This window comes from Drosophila ananassae, chromosome 2R, assembly GCF_017639315.1.
Source record: "Drosophila ananassae strain 14024-0371.13 chromosome 2R, ASM1763931v2, whole genome shotgun sequence".
NCBI lineage: Eukaryota > Metazoa > Arthropoda > Insecta > Diptera > Drosophilidae > Drosophila > Drosophila ananassae.
In genome coordinates, this window is record NC_057928.1 from 22,028,745 (window position 1) to 22,045,004 (window position 16,260).

General features: G+C 42.7%; 1 protein-coding gene across 1 annotated transcript in view; it reads right to left on the reverse strand.

Moving 5' to 3' along the window:
• Positions 1–16,260, reverse strand: part of LOC6507840 (prolactin-releasing peptide receptor) — a 32,108-nt gene that overhangs the window by 11,479 nt on the left and 4,369 nt on the right. Inside the window, exon 3 of the mRNA XM_001956415.4 lies at positions 5,192–7,263. Within this exon, the coding sequence (XP_001956451.1) occupies positions 5,198–6,991 (1,794 nt within the window). The 5' untranslated portion in view covers positions 6,992–7,263 and the 3' untranslated portion in view covers positions 5,192–5,197. The remainder of the gene's footprint in view (positions 1–5,191; positions 7,264–16,260) is intronic.

The following is a 16,260-nucleotide window of genomic DNA, read 5'->3' on the forward strand; positions in this document are numbered from 1 at the left end:
GACCATTGGCTGCCACTGCCACTGCCACTGCCACGTTCCTCGCATATAAGTCATGGCAAACGCCTTTTATGGCATTTAATGGTGCATAAACTGGACTGTCTCCTTTATAGACAATTTCCATCAATGACAAAGGCGGGCGGACACTAAGCCATCTTGCACACAGTATCCACTCTTTGGCTAACCAGATGGCTGACTCAAAAATTTCGGAAGAAAAGTGGGTAGTATTGCCAATAAAGAAATACCTAGTACAAAAATAAACAATCGCTATACAGCCTGAAAAGTTTATTGAAAATAAACAATTTGAAAGTAGATCATAAATTGAATTTTCGCGGTGAATCCAATAAGTTGGACCGGCAATAAATCTCAGGCAGTTCTTATTGAAAAAGTCAGGCACTTTTAATAAAAATGTTTTCCTTCTGGCTTGTTCGCCAATCATCTGTCTCGAAATTGAAATATGAATATTGGAAATCTTTTAATTCGATCAGTGGCTCTCTCGCCCTCGCCCCAGTGTAAATCGAATGGCTGCCAAGTCAGTTAGAAATTCCACTGGCTGCCCTGGCCCATCATAACCCAGCCGAATGCTACGTGAGGGATTTCTGAAACTCGCCACAATAAAACGTCCTTTTCGGCAGCAGCAGTCGTAATTGTCCTGAAAGTCCCTTGGATGAGTTAAACGTTGGAAGTGTTTAACTAAGCTCGAATAGAAAGTGTTTTTTCCATAATCGTTCGTCACATAAAAAACGAGGAGGAAGAACTTATGAAAATATATAAAATAGTACATGGACTGCCTTCGACAACAAGTCAATAAAATTTATGGCCATCAATTTCAATGTGTCGAAAGTTTCGTCTTTTTTTCCCTTTTTTTTTGGCCTCTTCGGACCACTGACTCCTCGGGGGGTCTGGGTTCCCTCTTTTGTTTTCTATAATTTATGCCGACAGGCGATCCGGAAGAAAAAATAAACTTTATGCCCATAAATTTCCAGCACACTTTCCTTCGGCCACCTAATCTGGGCCACTTTAAATTCTCGAGAATGATGTCTTGGGCAAGCAGCAGGGAAGGACTCGTAGACTCGCAGACTCTCCGGAGCTCTCCTGTTGTCCTTTGCGCTTTCCGTTTTAATTGTTTGCTCAACACCTTGGCTAGTTCCTGGGTGGGTCACGGGATTGACTTGGCCATGGCCATTGTTGGTTTCAGCCCGGCTTGCACAACATAATAAAAGCTTGTTAGCGTAATTGCTTAATTGGCCAGGACCAGCACACCAGGACCTGGCCAATACGCACGGCTCTCTAATGGCTCTGTTGGCTGTTTGTTTTGACCCGATGACTATGTGGGCTCCGGCACTTTAGCGGGAAAATAGACACACACATTAATACGGCTGGCTTTCTGTCCAAACACTCTGTATTGAGTGAGAAAGTGAGGACGTAATTGCATTGGCTAGATTAGTTATATCTTGGGGATAGGTTGAAGGCAGGTAGACTTGTACAGTATACACTCGAAAAACTAAACTCTTTCAACTTAATCCTAATAAGATCAACTACAAATTCAAAGCATTTAAAATTCTTGAAGACCTTCAGGACTTCCAATTATCCGATTGTGCATTCGTTCTGCTTGTGTGCACTTTTAGAAATCTCCATAAAATCGGTTTCTTGTCTTCAGCCAGTCAGTGCCAAGACAATCAGAGATAAATGGAAAATCTGTAAGGCAGCTGGCACACTATCGATTTCCGTGTAGGATAGGAACCTATTCAGGCATCAATTAGAGGCTTCCTGTTGTGCCATTTGGCCGAAAGGAACTTCATTAAAGGCATTTATTTCCGCACACAGGCATTCGGCTGAAAAATATATGTCAGTCATTCAAGTTGGCTTATTCAGCAGCTGCCGACAGCATAAATGCGATTTGATATACCTATAGGCTATATCTGTCCAAGTGCCTTCGGAAGTATCTCTTCTATCCGCCAGACGGGGATGTGGTGGGTGTGTGGGGTTGGGTGGGGTTGGGTGGGATGGCCCCCATCCGGCAAATGCCAAAGGGAACACATGTTACATAACACTTAAATCCCCGATTTGGAGGACTGCGACGATCGCGTGAACAAGTAAATGCAGGGCAATAATTTTTTTATTGCCAGCCAATGCCAAAAACATTTCGCTTCGAGTGTAAGTACATATTGAAATAATGTTATTCCTCTCTTTCGAAAGGAGGGAATGGGGGTTAGGGAGCTATCTGTGTCTGATAAGCAGGCAAAGTCCTTGTTATTGTTGCCGTTAAATCCACACACATACAGACTCATACACAGGAAGAGCCTCCTGAATGATTGAGTGTGGGTATGGGCGTGGCATGGTGTTTGCAATGCCCTCAATATTTATGCCCTTCGTATCGTTTTAGTATCGGTTTAATCAGACTCTTTGATTTTACAACGCCCATTATGCACTTTTAGTGTGATTGATTGGGATTGGAGGTACATACTATACTATACTGACATCCACGCAAAATGCAATTCACTCTGAACGCGTATTTCGAATTCAAATTCGTTGCGAAAATAAAACAGAGTTCACATAAAAAGTTAACGAGAAACAGTCAAAACTGGCATTCATTTGAATAGAGTGATTTAATTATAGAAAAAGCAAAAAAGGACGAATAATAGAAAATCAACACATAATGGTTAGCAAAACGTAAACAATTAAATATTTGGCAAAAATTTATGAGAGGCAGTGAACGATTTTATTTGATAGTTTTGAATGGGTATTGAATGCGTTTTTCTGCCACCAATATTTATTTAACCAATTTCTCAAACGTGCCGGCTAAATTGTTGTTCAAATTTAAACAATCAGAGGGTCTGTGGCTTTCATTCTGCCGGAAAATAAAGAGTTGCGGCGAGTGCCTCGAATGAGGCTGCAAAATTTGATCTAAATAAGAGCAGAAAACTTTTTTCCACCCAACACTTTTGGTCTGGAAAGTTATCAGTTATCAGTTGCAGTTGGCAAAGTAACTAACTTTGTGAAACCATTTGCCATTACCAGACATCGTCCTGAGTCCACTTCTGGCAAGGGAAACAATGGAAAAATAAAGTAAAACGATTCAGTTTCTCATGCATAATACAGATAGTGGGACATCATGCACCTATCTCTCGGTGAACAGAGATTACTCTGTTTCTATGTATATTTAAAGTGCCGGGCATTCCTCATTCAGTCATCCATTCATTCATTCACCCAGAAACCCATTCCCTGTAGCAGGCAATAGCATCTCTCAAATTCCTACATCCTGGCCACAGAAGCTGCGTTTATTTACTGTCCAGCCCGGCCCATCTCGTCGGTGTAATTAGGCAGAGTCGTGTGGGATTGTGTGCTGCTAACGACCAACTGAATAATTCATTAGCCAGTAGTCCGTAGTCCGTAGTCCGTAGTCAGTGGTCCTTCGGTACTCGTCCTTCCGCGCCATCCCCTCTCACGCGCTGGGAGACTCTGTCTGTGCTTTCAAAAACCAACCACAAACATAACCCAAATGCAAACAAGTAACATCCCCTGGCTAGTTGATATTTCACTGACTGAGAACTGTGTACTAAATTGAGGAAGTAAGTTCTTTTTTTCAGAGATATATCTAGTCTATCAGATCTAAAAAACTCTCAGTTTTCTCAAGTTCTCAGCTGAGAACTTGTTCGTTCCATTTCCCTTGCTTTTAATTGAATTATAAATGTATTTTTAACTTTTATGACCCCTTCTACACATCAAAAACGAATTCTTCATGTTTATAAATATATATTCCGACTACCAGATAATGTAAATATCCAAATGGCCAAGCGTACTTGGTAATTTGTGTACATATATTAAGAATATTTATGTTTATGCACCTGGACGGACCAGAAATCCCGAAAATTGGAATGGGGCGAGACGGTAAAGGGTCGCTTTATTGTCGGCACGTTTCTCATATTTCTGTAATCCATTACCATGTCCTGGCCATTCGTCAAGGACTCTGTTGTAGCCACCTAACAGCCGCCAGCTGACTTGAAAAGTTCTTCTTGGACTGGCCATTTGAAAAAGAAACTTTATGCATAACAGCTTGATTTTCTTCTTTTTTTTTTTTGCTCGTTTGTAACGAATATTAAATTCTCTAGATTATTTTTACAAACTATTTCTGAATTGGTAATTTTTAAAGTGGTACTAATGGTACCTTGAGTTGGTTATCTATTTATGATTATCAAAAAAGTTACTTGAATAAATCTTTTAAAGAATAAAAAATTAAATTTTTGGTAGATCTTAAAATGGTACATCTTAAAATTCTTAATATTATAAAATAACTACAAAGTGTATAAAAACAGTCGAAATTATGGTACTGCCAGAAAATTACAAAGCTGCGTTCCTTGGGAAGTACATATACATTTTATTACCATCTCGAAGAAGGGAAGTTCTCCGGGCTTGGAGCTGGCCGGGATTTGTGCGCTGACAGGCGGCAACTTTTGGCTGACTCATGGCAGCTTGGCGCTCAGTTCCTGCTGGCTGCTGATTTACTGCTCACCCGGAGCGGAATCTGGGCTGGGTGGCAGGGATACCAGTATGCAGGTAAGTACTTTTCCCAGACTGCAGCGTAACAAATGAAATTTTTGGCCCCGAAAACACTGTTTCACCGAAAATCTGTTCCCCAATGCCGGGCTTTTGTGGTTGAAAAAAATGAAATGGAATAAAAAAAAGCTAGGAAATGGAAGTTCATTCGGCTTTTACTGCAAAATTGTATAAAATCCATGCAGGTTCGCTCTGATTCCGCATCCACTTATGGGGTTTCCTTTGTCAGGAAAGCCAAAAGGATGATTCCTTCATAAAACATTCTCTCTGATTTGGTAAGCAATTTCCTTTGGCGCTGCACAATCGCAATCAGGCAACGAGATTGCACTTGGCTCTATTCCTTCTTTTTTGGCCAAAGTGAAGGTGGCTTAAAGTATTTACTTTAAAAATTAATTCTTAAGAAAAGGACTAGACTAGGCTTCTTAATTAAATACCAGCCTGAGAACCTGAAACTTTCAACCGAACTTGTCACAGGGTAGTCTGAATAAAGTTTTCCTTTGGGGAAACAAGTTTTAAGGATAATGAAACCGTTTAAGGAACTGCAATTTTAACCCTTTGATGACATTAAACTTAACACCTTTAACACCTTACTTTGCAAACTTTTTATTTAACATTAGGATTTCCCCACCCAACTCACCCTATCTCAGTTGACTCGTCTTCCGGCACCTCCTCCGCCGCCGTTGGCATCTGCCAGCTCCAGCATCAACTCCGTGTCGCCTCCGTGACTCGTGCTGGTCTCCAGGATGCTGATGCCGGTGGTGTTGTCCGTGCTGACGAACGGCGTCTCACTGAAGCGCACCTCCACGGTCTGCTCGTCTCCGGAATCCAGGTAGTCGCCCCCGTCCGTCTCGTCGGTCCGCCGCCGGATGCGCCGCGTTAGCTCCACCTGTTGCAGGTGCTTCGGCTGGAGCTGGTGCATCTGATGGTCGCCGGCGCCGTGGACGAGGGCGGCGTTGATGCCACGCCCGCTCAGGATGGGTGAGACGGCGCCGGTTCCATTGCCGTAGGTGGGCTCCCGGGGTATTATCAGCAGCTTCTCCTTGGGCAGGCATGTCTCCTGGGTGATGCCGTTCTCGTTCTGGTCGTCGGCGTCTAAGCTGCCGCCACAGCTGCCGCCCTCCCCCTTGCCGTGGTGCAGCCGTGGGCCGCAGGTGTTGCGGTCGGAGCGGTTGTAGCCGCGGGTGATGTTGATGATGTTGTTGTTGGAGGGATTGAAGCAGGGCAGGACGTGCTTGAACTCCTTGCGGAAGTTCTCGTTTAGCCAGGCGTAGAGGAAGGGGTTGTAGCAGGTAGAGCTCATGGCGATCGAGTGGGCCACGAAGAAGAACAGGATGTAGAAGCGCCACTCGTTGGACTTGTCGTCGAAGTCGTCGAATATGTTGACCACGTTGATGGGCAGCCAGCTGAGTCCGAAGACGCCCACCATGGCGATTAGCATCCGGTTGGTGCGCTTCTTCCGGTCCCGGTCGGCCTCCTCCCGCCTCGAGGACTTCGAGCCCGGCTTGGCCCGGGCCCTCTGGTTCAGCTTCACGGAGATCCACACATAGCAGATGGAGATGATGAAGAAGGGCAGCACGAACTGCAAAGTGGTGGTGATGGCTCCGAACACCTTCCGGTACTGCTCCGACGGCCAGTTCTCCTCACAGTACACCCGGACGTAGGGCAGCTCCTCCGGCCCCGTCCCGGCGGTCATCACCTGCATGTACGCCTGGGCAGCCGAGGTGGTGGCATCCGGCGCCTCCATCATACCCTGGCCCCCCTGCGGCACATAGCTGCCGTTGAGGGCCATCAGGGTGGCGTCCACCAGAGTCTCGTTGCCGGCGCCCTGCGTTCCGTTCACCAGCTCGTTGGTCATCTTCATGTACATGCCGTAGGGCACGGTGGCCAGGAGGGCTATCACCCAGATGCTCACGATGATCCCGATGCAGGTGGAGAGCTTCATGCGCGGATGGAAGGGGTAGATGATCACGAAGTACCGGTCGATGGCGATGGAGGTGAGGGTCAGCGTGGATATGTAGATGCTGCAGCCCTGGGCGAAGGACACCAGGTGGCAGAGAGTCCGCCCGAAGGCCCAGCGGCCCATGAACGTGTAGAGCGGCGTGAAGGGAACGGCCAGGACGCACAGCAATATGTCCGACAATGCCAGGTTGGTAATGAATATGTTGGTCACCGTTTGCATGGCCCGGTTCCGCAGGACCACATAGCACACCAGGACATTGCCGAAGACGCCCAGGACAAAGACCGTGGCATACAACACATAGAAGAAGATCTGAACGAACTGATTGTGGATGATGCCGCCGGTCCGGTCCTCGTCCATGGAGGCGGATGCCACGTCCGCCAAACTGGCGCTCGTGCTGCCCGGAGTGGTCAGGCTCAGGTTGGCCGTTGTTACCACCGATGGTAGTTGCGTGGTGGCCATCCAGCTCAGATTGGCCATTATCCTTATCTTTTTTCGCTTTATTTGTTGCGTTCTAATGTGGAGAGTGCTCTGCGTCTCAGCTGGGTTGTTGCTATAGCTATTCCGGTGGTTCCGGCTGCGGTTCCGGTTCGGTTCGACTCTGCCGGATGCGCACCACTTAAGCAGCCATTTCCGTCGCCGGCGGAACTGGGCTCCTTACCCGTTTGGCCAAAACCACACCAAAGCTCTTGGCCATTCACAGGGCCCGTTTGAACAACACGCTCATTGCTAATTGACGGTTCTGCTGGATTCTGAAAGTAGAGGACAAAGGGTTTGAGGATTAGTTGCCAAATTAAAGCAGGTTTCTGTTTAAGGACTCTAAGCTCTTAACTGAAAACTAGTTGGGTAATGAATAGCGTGCACTAAGGATAAATATGTATTTCTAAGGACATCAAGATTAGCTCAACAAATTCCCAGCCGAGTGTAATTTATCATGCTGGCAGTCCCCTCTGATAGATGCCATTATTACATTGACAAGTTGCATTAAACTTATTGCAAAGTTTGCCACGGGGAGTACTTCTTAAATGGACTTAAAAAGCAAGTTTCCCTCGCCAGTTACTTGGCCTCGTTTGCTGTCTGTTTTGCCAGCTTTTGTTTGTCTGCTTTTTGGCCAAAAGGGATTAAGTTGTTGCCTTGACTGGCTTTTATTTTTAGTTGCTGTCAGACACGCTCCCTCGTCTTCAAGCCGCTCCGACTGAAGTCGTGGTCTTCTGGTGTCCTGGATCGCAGGGCGGAATGAGTTTATTAAAAACAATGCGAATGTGACAGTTGATGTCTCTAGCTGTTCATCAGAGCGGAAATATCCGGAAATATTGCTGCTACCGGACAGCTTTAAGTCCGAACTGGAATTGCACTTTCCTGCCAAGCTCACAAGGCCGCTTTAACTCGACAAGCCATAGTAATTAGGGCCTAGGAAACAATCGTTCAATCGACAATTGCCTTCACCTGAAATCCCTGAACAAAAGTAAAGCCCGGCATTGTCCGAAGCTCAGGAACACTGGTTGTGGGCGGCATTTAATTTGGTCTTCACAATGAAAAGAGTTCGGGGCCGGATTTTATTGCCTCTCCACCAGATTTCCGAAAGTTTTGGGAACCAGAAACCGGCAAACAATCGATGTAAATATGTAGTCATATGTTTGTACGCCGATAGCTATCTGATGGCTTCTGACCACGTTCGGTAACTAAATGCAAATTTAATTGGATTTCCGAAACAATGCTCCGGAAAACTTTTTGCCCCCAAACTATTTTATGCAGGTGGATGTTAGTTAAGCTGTACAATGCTCCGTTCATAGCCATGATAATGCAACGCCATCCTCCTGAAAATCATGAGACTTTTTGGCTGGAGTTTGCCGAGAACTTACATGGCTTCAAATTGAATTTCTACTTTTAATGAAGACATCCGGATCCCGGAGGTCACAAATTATCTGGGGGAATACGGAATCATCAAGCAGGTGCATACATTGCAAATAACAAAATTTAATTAGAGCCAGAACCCGAAGTTGCCGATGGGGCGAAAAAGGTCAGGTTTTTGTGGCAGATTTCGGAAAGCTTTTAGAGTGCATACGGAAAGGTACATAAGTAATTTGGCTAATAAATCAAAAACAGATTGCTTTTTTGAAATGAAATATTTGATTAATAGAGAGGACTTTTCAAGTAAGAATATTTGAAATTCAATAAATCATCCAGTTATTAATGATAACAAACTTAATCAGCCGAGCATGAGAAATTGTTAAAAATTACTCCTGTTTGGGCCGGAAATTATGCAATCTTAAATCCGGTTAACAGGAAGACTGTCAAAACAATGGCCAAAAACGTAATAATTTTTGTAATAATTTTGATAAATTAATAGACAGTGCCCCGAGCTGTGAAACAGCAGTTGTGGCAAGCGAAGAAATGTTGCCGGATATTCCGAGTGGCACGCGAAAGACAAGAAAAAATTGCCAGTTAACAATATTTTGTTTTGTTTTTTTATTTTTTTATCGTTGGTGGCTGGTGGAAGCCCATAAACTTCATCAAAATCATTACCAACAGCCGGAGGATTGGCATGCCGGGAGTGTCGCCAACATCATTATCATCATCATCGTCGTCGTCCTCGTCAGAGGCGTTATACGCATCTTCGTCCTTTCAGAGGCTCTATTGTCCTTCGGCAAGGCTCACGCGCCTCATCCCCATTATCATTACTAACAAGCAGCACAAAGCAGCTTGAGAGCGTCATCCTGTTGTCCTGGTGGCTGCTGGTGTCACCCGTAACCACCATCCTTTGGTCCTCCTGGCTCCTGATCTGTGGCACTTCGTAATTTTAATTTTGATGCATTTGTCACCATTTTTTGTTCGCTTTAATATCCAACACTGCCACACAATTCTAAGGATTAGTTATTCTCTCCTCAGTTTTACATTTATTGAAGTGTAAAGGACTTTTGCTCAGTGTCCTTTCGGGGGGAAGCGTTTCAGCTACTTCTGGAGTAACGATTTATCTTTGAGCCGTGACATAATGAAACAAGGCGATATGGCCGGGGCGAGAACAAACGCTCACTTTAATGGGATTTTATTTTTCTTCTCCAACACCACCAACAACAATAATAAACCAAACCAACAACAAAAGCGTTCAGCTCCTTCTATAAGTGCTAGTATATGGCCTACTTATAGGCGCTTGGGGAATTTTATGGCAACAAGGTGCATGCAGCCGTCCAGAGGCCAAAAACCATTAATGAATTTCTCATCGCTTCTGGCTTAAAGATGCAGTTAAAGCGTATCTCGAATGGGCTGTCCGTGGGCTTTATGGCTCCATGGTAGAGGCCCCAGAAAAAGTGAATAAAAGAAGCGACCTGTCATTGCTTTTATTCCCCAATAACCAACAACGATTTCCTATTCCTCAGCCGTACCAAAAAAAAATGGGACAAATGACACAAAAATAAATTGAATGTGTCAGAAATGGAACAAGGCCTGAAGAAAAAAAGGAAATAGAACACTCAGGATATACCCAAGAATATAATTTATTTATAAATTAGAAACTTTAAGCAACAAGATTTTCTTGTTGGACAAATTTTAAGCTCCATACTAGTTATATTTAAGTTATAACCACATATCAAACTGGATATCAAACTTTCCTTCATCGCCAGGCAACCGCCTGCGGAATTATTTTTTTTTCCTAGCCACCGCAACGAAGAACTTTTTTTGGTTAAGCTTCTGGCCAGGCCAACCGTTTGGCATTAACTAGTTTTTAAGCATTTCTGACATCGGGAAACTCCCCCAAATCTCACAAACAGATGGAAAACTATGCCATTAGCTCTAGACTGGCTTGGACTAATGATGTGGTTGGAGGGGATGGACCAGCGATCAATGGTGGATAGCTCCATCATCAGCTTTTTCTTACTAATTAACATGGCTATTTTTATGATAATCAATTACAAAGTTCCAGCGAAACTTTGACGTTAGTTTCGTTTCAAAACGAGAACTGTAAGGCAAAAAAAAAAAATAAAATAAAACCACCCAAAGGCGAAAGTTTTATTCGCCATCAAAGAAATTACTCAACAGATTAGAGGAAGCCCAGACAGATGAACGAACCCGATCCAATCCAATCCCATCCGTAGAGCCCCCAAATGGAGAACATGTGCTCTGTGTCTGTGTCCGTGTCAGTGTCAGTGTCATGGATCGATTGATGACGCGGAATTTAATTAAAATTTCTCTTGAATTTTTCCCCTACCCATATATACCTATATATATTTTTTTCGCGTTCCCATAGCACTAGCTAGCACTTTAAATTGTTGGCCCGTAAGCGAGCACTTTGCATATTGATGAAATACTGTATTGGATATTATTAATACACACATGATTCCCATACAAAAGAAAGGGCATATAGTATATATTATTTTCATTCAAAGCTGCGCCGCACTAATTTATTTGTTGATTTATATGCCCAGCAACTAATTAGAGAGCTATTTCCACTTTGGCTCACAATGCACTCAACCCGACTCACTCAACTGGCCAAGTGGCCTGCGACGAGATATACGACGAGTTATATATAAATATCCAATATTAATATGCACCATATCGTATATATCGAAATCCAAAATTAGATGAGAGAAAAAACTAGTCATAAATGGGAAAAAAAAGTGTTGTCCTTTTCTGAATGGACATGCCAAGTGGTATTTATTAGTTTTTGTTTTTGAAATTAATATTTTTGAAAGTAATATTTTGTAGAAAATTAAAACCATTCCCTGCCGATTTAATCAATGCTCGTCAAATACCCTGACTAAATTATAATGCTAAATAAAAAAAATGGCAAAAATAGTCCGACACGAGAGAGCTCTGCCTCAGCACTCCGTCCGGCTAAGCCCATTACGGGCGTTGTGGACAGACCGGAGGCGATAAGCGACAGCGGCATTCGCATAAAGATAACACTGGAATCACACTAAATGGCTAAAATTGGCAGGCAACAACAAACCAGCAACAGGAAATCCAGGCGGTAATATTTTATCAAAAAAAAAAACAAACCCAAAAAAAAGGAAAAACAGAAATCGCATATAAAAATCGCAGTTAAACATTATTAGAAAGATATAATGGGGATGGTAAGAGAGGGATGGTTGTGAGGTAGGAGCCCTTATAGCCATTAATAAGATTGTTTTAACATGAATTTACGGCCAAGGGCGGGCCAGGCAGTGACCACAGCACCACCCTCACTTGATATAACCCACCGAAAAGGCCCTGCCAGCTCTGATCCAAAGGCAAACACAGCCAGTCGAGCCAAAATGTAAACAAGTCAGCCTACCGATGGCCCCATTTTGATGGCTTTTCCTCTAGTGGGCATTCAAGCTTTTTTTTTTTCTCCCTCAACATCCCTACTTTTTTTTGTATAGAGCTGACAGTCTATTCGAAAATTGAAATGTTTGCTAACACGAGCCACTTAAAGTGGAGGAGCAGAGCGCAAAAAAAAATTTTAAAATCAAGAAAGAAACCAAAACGAATTTCATACAAATTACACGGCCACTTTTGGCTGGAGTTCAACGAGGCGTGCAGCCAAAGAGCCATCAGCCATCAGATCCAGAGACCAACAATCCCTCACAATGGCCAGAGCTCTGTATGTGCGTTTTTGGATTCTAAGTGGTTTTCCCAAACGAGCTTTAAAATCCCCACAAAATATATATATATAATTTGAATATGGCAGGCAATTACAATTGCCATTGCACACTCCAAATGCGGTCAGAGCCATTACGGGCCGTGGAAAATTGTCTACAATAACGAAAACAAACAATAAGGACGATTTCCCTTTATTAGCAACATTGTAAGGACTTCAAGTGCAGTATTATGAGGATTTTGTTAAACAAATAAGTGGTTATTCGGAAGTACACTTTAAAAATGAAAGTCAAATGAGAGTGACAAGGTATTTCAACAGATATTTTTTATACAGCTCCTGCCTAGATGAATTAATGGCGCTGCTACATATCGTACGGTAGCTTGTGTTTTTATTATAAAATATAATTTTAAAAATATATTTAAGCGTTGAAAACTATCAAGAGAGTCTTAAAGTACTAGTAACTGATTAAAATCAGCTTTGCCTTCTCCATAACTTGTTACTGCCAAAAATGTACACGAAATCCAGAGAACTAACCAAGCAGTTTTCCTGTTTGGCCTGCAAACTCCAGATAAGGATAACTAAACCAGTCCAACGACAGGACATTTTCTGGCCATTTCCCTGGAGAGAGAGAGAGGCGTGGTGCCTTAGCGTGGGTTGAATATTTAATAATTTTTGGCATAAGCTTTTTAACAGGCCAATGCCTGCCAGTGGGCAGTGAGCAGTGGAGGAGCAATGGAAACTTTTGCAAATTATATGCATCTCAGTTGTCATGAGCTGGCTCTGCAAGTGGATCCACCCACCCACTGTGCCCACTCCCAGTTCTCAGTTCTCAGTGCCCAGTTCCCAGTAGTAATAACCGAAACGCAAGCCGAAGCTAAAATAAAAATGCAAATGCCAAGGACATGGCAACGTTGAACTTTCGAGTGAGCGACATATGGGGCGTTTTGGCCAGAAGGCGGTTCGCAACCGCAACCATGGCAGCCTGAGTACACAGGACCATGACAGGAGGTGTGCCTAACGAGGACACTTGCCCTCTTTCCTTCCTCCTGGCCAATGCCGCTGCCGTTGCCGCTGCCTTCTAATCCTCCCTACATATGTACATCCGAATGTCTGTCTATCTGTTTGCCTCTTCGTCTGCTACTACATATATGTCCTTTCTTCGACTTGTTTACTCACAATTTTCATTTTGCATATGCAAGGACAATAATTTCATTTACCATTTGCCACTGGAGTCCATAAAGGCTATTCGCATTTCCAGATTATCATCATGGGCTCGAAATGTGTTTATTCGATTGGACTTTGATGTGGAAGTGGGCTAGGTCCTTGTTCAAAATATTTTGTTTCAAGTCCTGCCATGGCAATTATAAGCTGTTGATGGACTTATTCAATAATTATACAACAATTATATTCTTAGAAATATTCAAGGGGCTTTATAGAATTTACTTTTCACAATTATATTTCAAACATGTGAAATAAATTTATAATTTCTGAATTCTGAGCATTAATGGTTAGTTATTTTAAATTCCACTGGGAAATCCTCATCTCAAGTCCTTTGTGTCAATTCCTTTTGTTGATAGACTTTAATATTCCATCGTTTCAAGGATAATCAGTTGATTTCAAAGTTATAGGAAGCGCCCGGCACATTGAACCCTTTTTTGCGGCAAATTCCTTTATCTCTGCTTGTATGGCTCATTTTGTGCCTTTTCCTTGTTTGGCATTGCTCAGTTTTTTAGGCGTTTAACCTTTTTCTGCCACAAGCTGCCACAACAACAGCAGCAACAATAACACAACCAATTTCCCTTGTCTTTTGACGCCATTTGTTTGCTCAACCTTGGTCCCAGCCCGTGTCCTGTATCCCATTCTCCTGATCGGCCCCAAGTATTTGTGCGATGGTGTCCTTGCATAACACGCGGCGACGTCGGCGGCCCGCACACACATGCCAAGTCAAACCAATATTGAAACCGAATGAAAATCAATGAATTTTATTGCGACTACACATGGAGCAGCTTGTTCTTAACCCATTACTACCATTTTCATATCAGCTGTGTACAAGACAATAATCATTTTTTAAGCTTCGCTTAATTTACAGGCAATAGGAAGTTGATTTTAAAAAAGCAGCTCTCTTATCTTCAGACTGAAAGACTGAGAAGCAAGTCTTTAATCTTAAAAAAAATTATATTTTGAAGCCCTTGCAGTAATACCTTTTGAAAATTATCTTAATTATTATAAAATGCTTGGGAGAACAATATGGCCCCCAGCGATGGCCATATCTTTGCCAATAATCATCAGATCTTGCAGCGGAATACCTTAAACGATTTGTAGATCGATTCCCTACCAATCTGCATCAAAATCTGAGAACAAAATATTTTTTAGATTTTTCATCAAATTTTCTGGAGGGTCCCCTTCGAAAATCAAGAAAAGTGCATGGAGCCACTATATGGACCCCAGCGAAGACTACATCTTTGCCAATAATCATCCGATTCTGGAGAGGAATACCTTAAAAGATTTGTAGATCGTTTCTCCGCCATTCTGCATCAAAATCTGAGAATAAAATATTTTTTAGATTTTTCATCAAATTTTGTGGAGGGTCCCCTTCGAAAATCAAGAAAAGTACATGGAGCCACTATATGGCCCCCAGCGAAGGCTATATCTTTGCCAATACTCATCCGATCCTGGGGCAGAATACCTTAATCGATTTGTAGATCGATTCTCCGTCATTCTGCATCAAAATCTGAGAACAAAATATTTTTTCGATTTTTCATCAAATTTTCTGGAGGGTCCCCTCGAAAATCAAGAAAAGTGCATGTAGCCACTATATGGCCCCCAGCGAAGGCTACATCTTTGCCAATAATCATCCGATTTTGGAGAGGAATACCTTAAACGATTAGTAGATCGTTTCTCCGCCATTCTGCATCAAAATCTGAGAACAAAATATTTGTTTGACTTTTTGTGAAATTTTCCTGCAAAAATCCTCTTCAATTTCAGCCTTATAGGACAATACCCACATATCTAGTAATGTATAACCAGTTTCTTGCCAGCTTGAAGCGTAATATCCCTTCTTGTTTATATATTCTTGTATAATCTTTTCAGGATTACCCCCTTGTTTGAACCGCTTTTAATCTTTCGTTAGTCTGACATCCCTCAAAAACAACTTAGTATAAATATTTTTATTGTCCTGTTTTCGACCTGCTTCTCTGTAAAGTGTTAAGAGTCCTCTTCCAAGTTCTATTGCATATCCCGGGGCGCGCTCAAGGGCTGCACTTTGTTTTCCCATGTATGTGTGTTAGTGCCAGTGAGCGTGTGAGTGTGTTCGCGGCTAGTTCAAGGGGCACTGACCATAATTAATTGACCATTTGCTGCAGCTTCCCTTGCAATCGTTTGTTTGCGGCCAAGCAGGAGGCAATGGCTTCATAAATTCAGCTCTAGAAGGACAATCTCAGTCGGCTAAGTGCCTTTCCAGGGGTTTGTTGTCCTGCCCCGACTGCTGCCTGCCGCCACCCGCTGAGATAAGGCAATCCTTTATGCTATTGTCTTTATCGCAGTCCTTATCAGAAGGCAGTGCACTGTGAAAATGTCTTCACCCGTCGTCAGTCATAATGAGGGAGCTACGGTCGTTTGGCAGGCAACGCACCCGAAGTCCCGAAACCCAAACCCAAGCCCAAAACAATTGGCTGACATTCTGACCAACTGAACCTGAATATTTTCTTTAATAAGGCCAAACCAGAAAGAGTCCTTGTTAAGGGACAACCTCAAGTTTGGACAGCATAAGTAGATGCGCGAGGGAACAGAACGAGTATTGCAAAAAATCATCTACATTATAAATTATACCGAACCGTGGAGGCATAAATCTTTTATAGCGACTAGGGAAAAGCTCAAGAATTTTATGTTCAGAGTATACTAAAAAAAAAGAAAGATTGTTTACTTTTTGGTACCAGTACCCGTACATACATATATCATCTCTAAATTATTTATGGAATTTATTTGCTTGTTGAAAATTTTCAAGCAGGAATACTAAGTGTTTAAAGCTCATTTGAGTAAGTGGTAGCCGCAGATATCTAATATTATTCATTTTTGGTTCTGTAATCTAAGATTTCAGAAGTACCTCAAAACTGAAATTGTAGACTGAATTGTCTAAAAATTTAAATTTAAATTAAACTCTTAGGCATACATACCC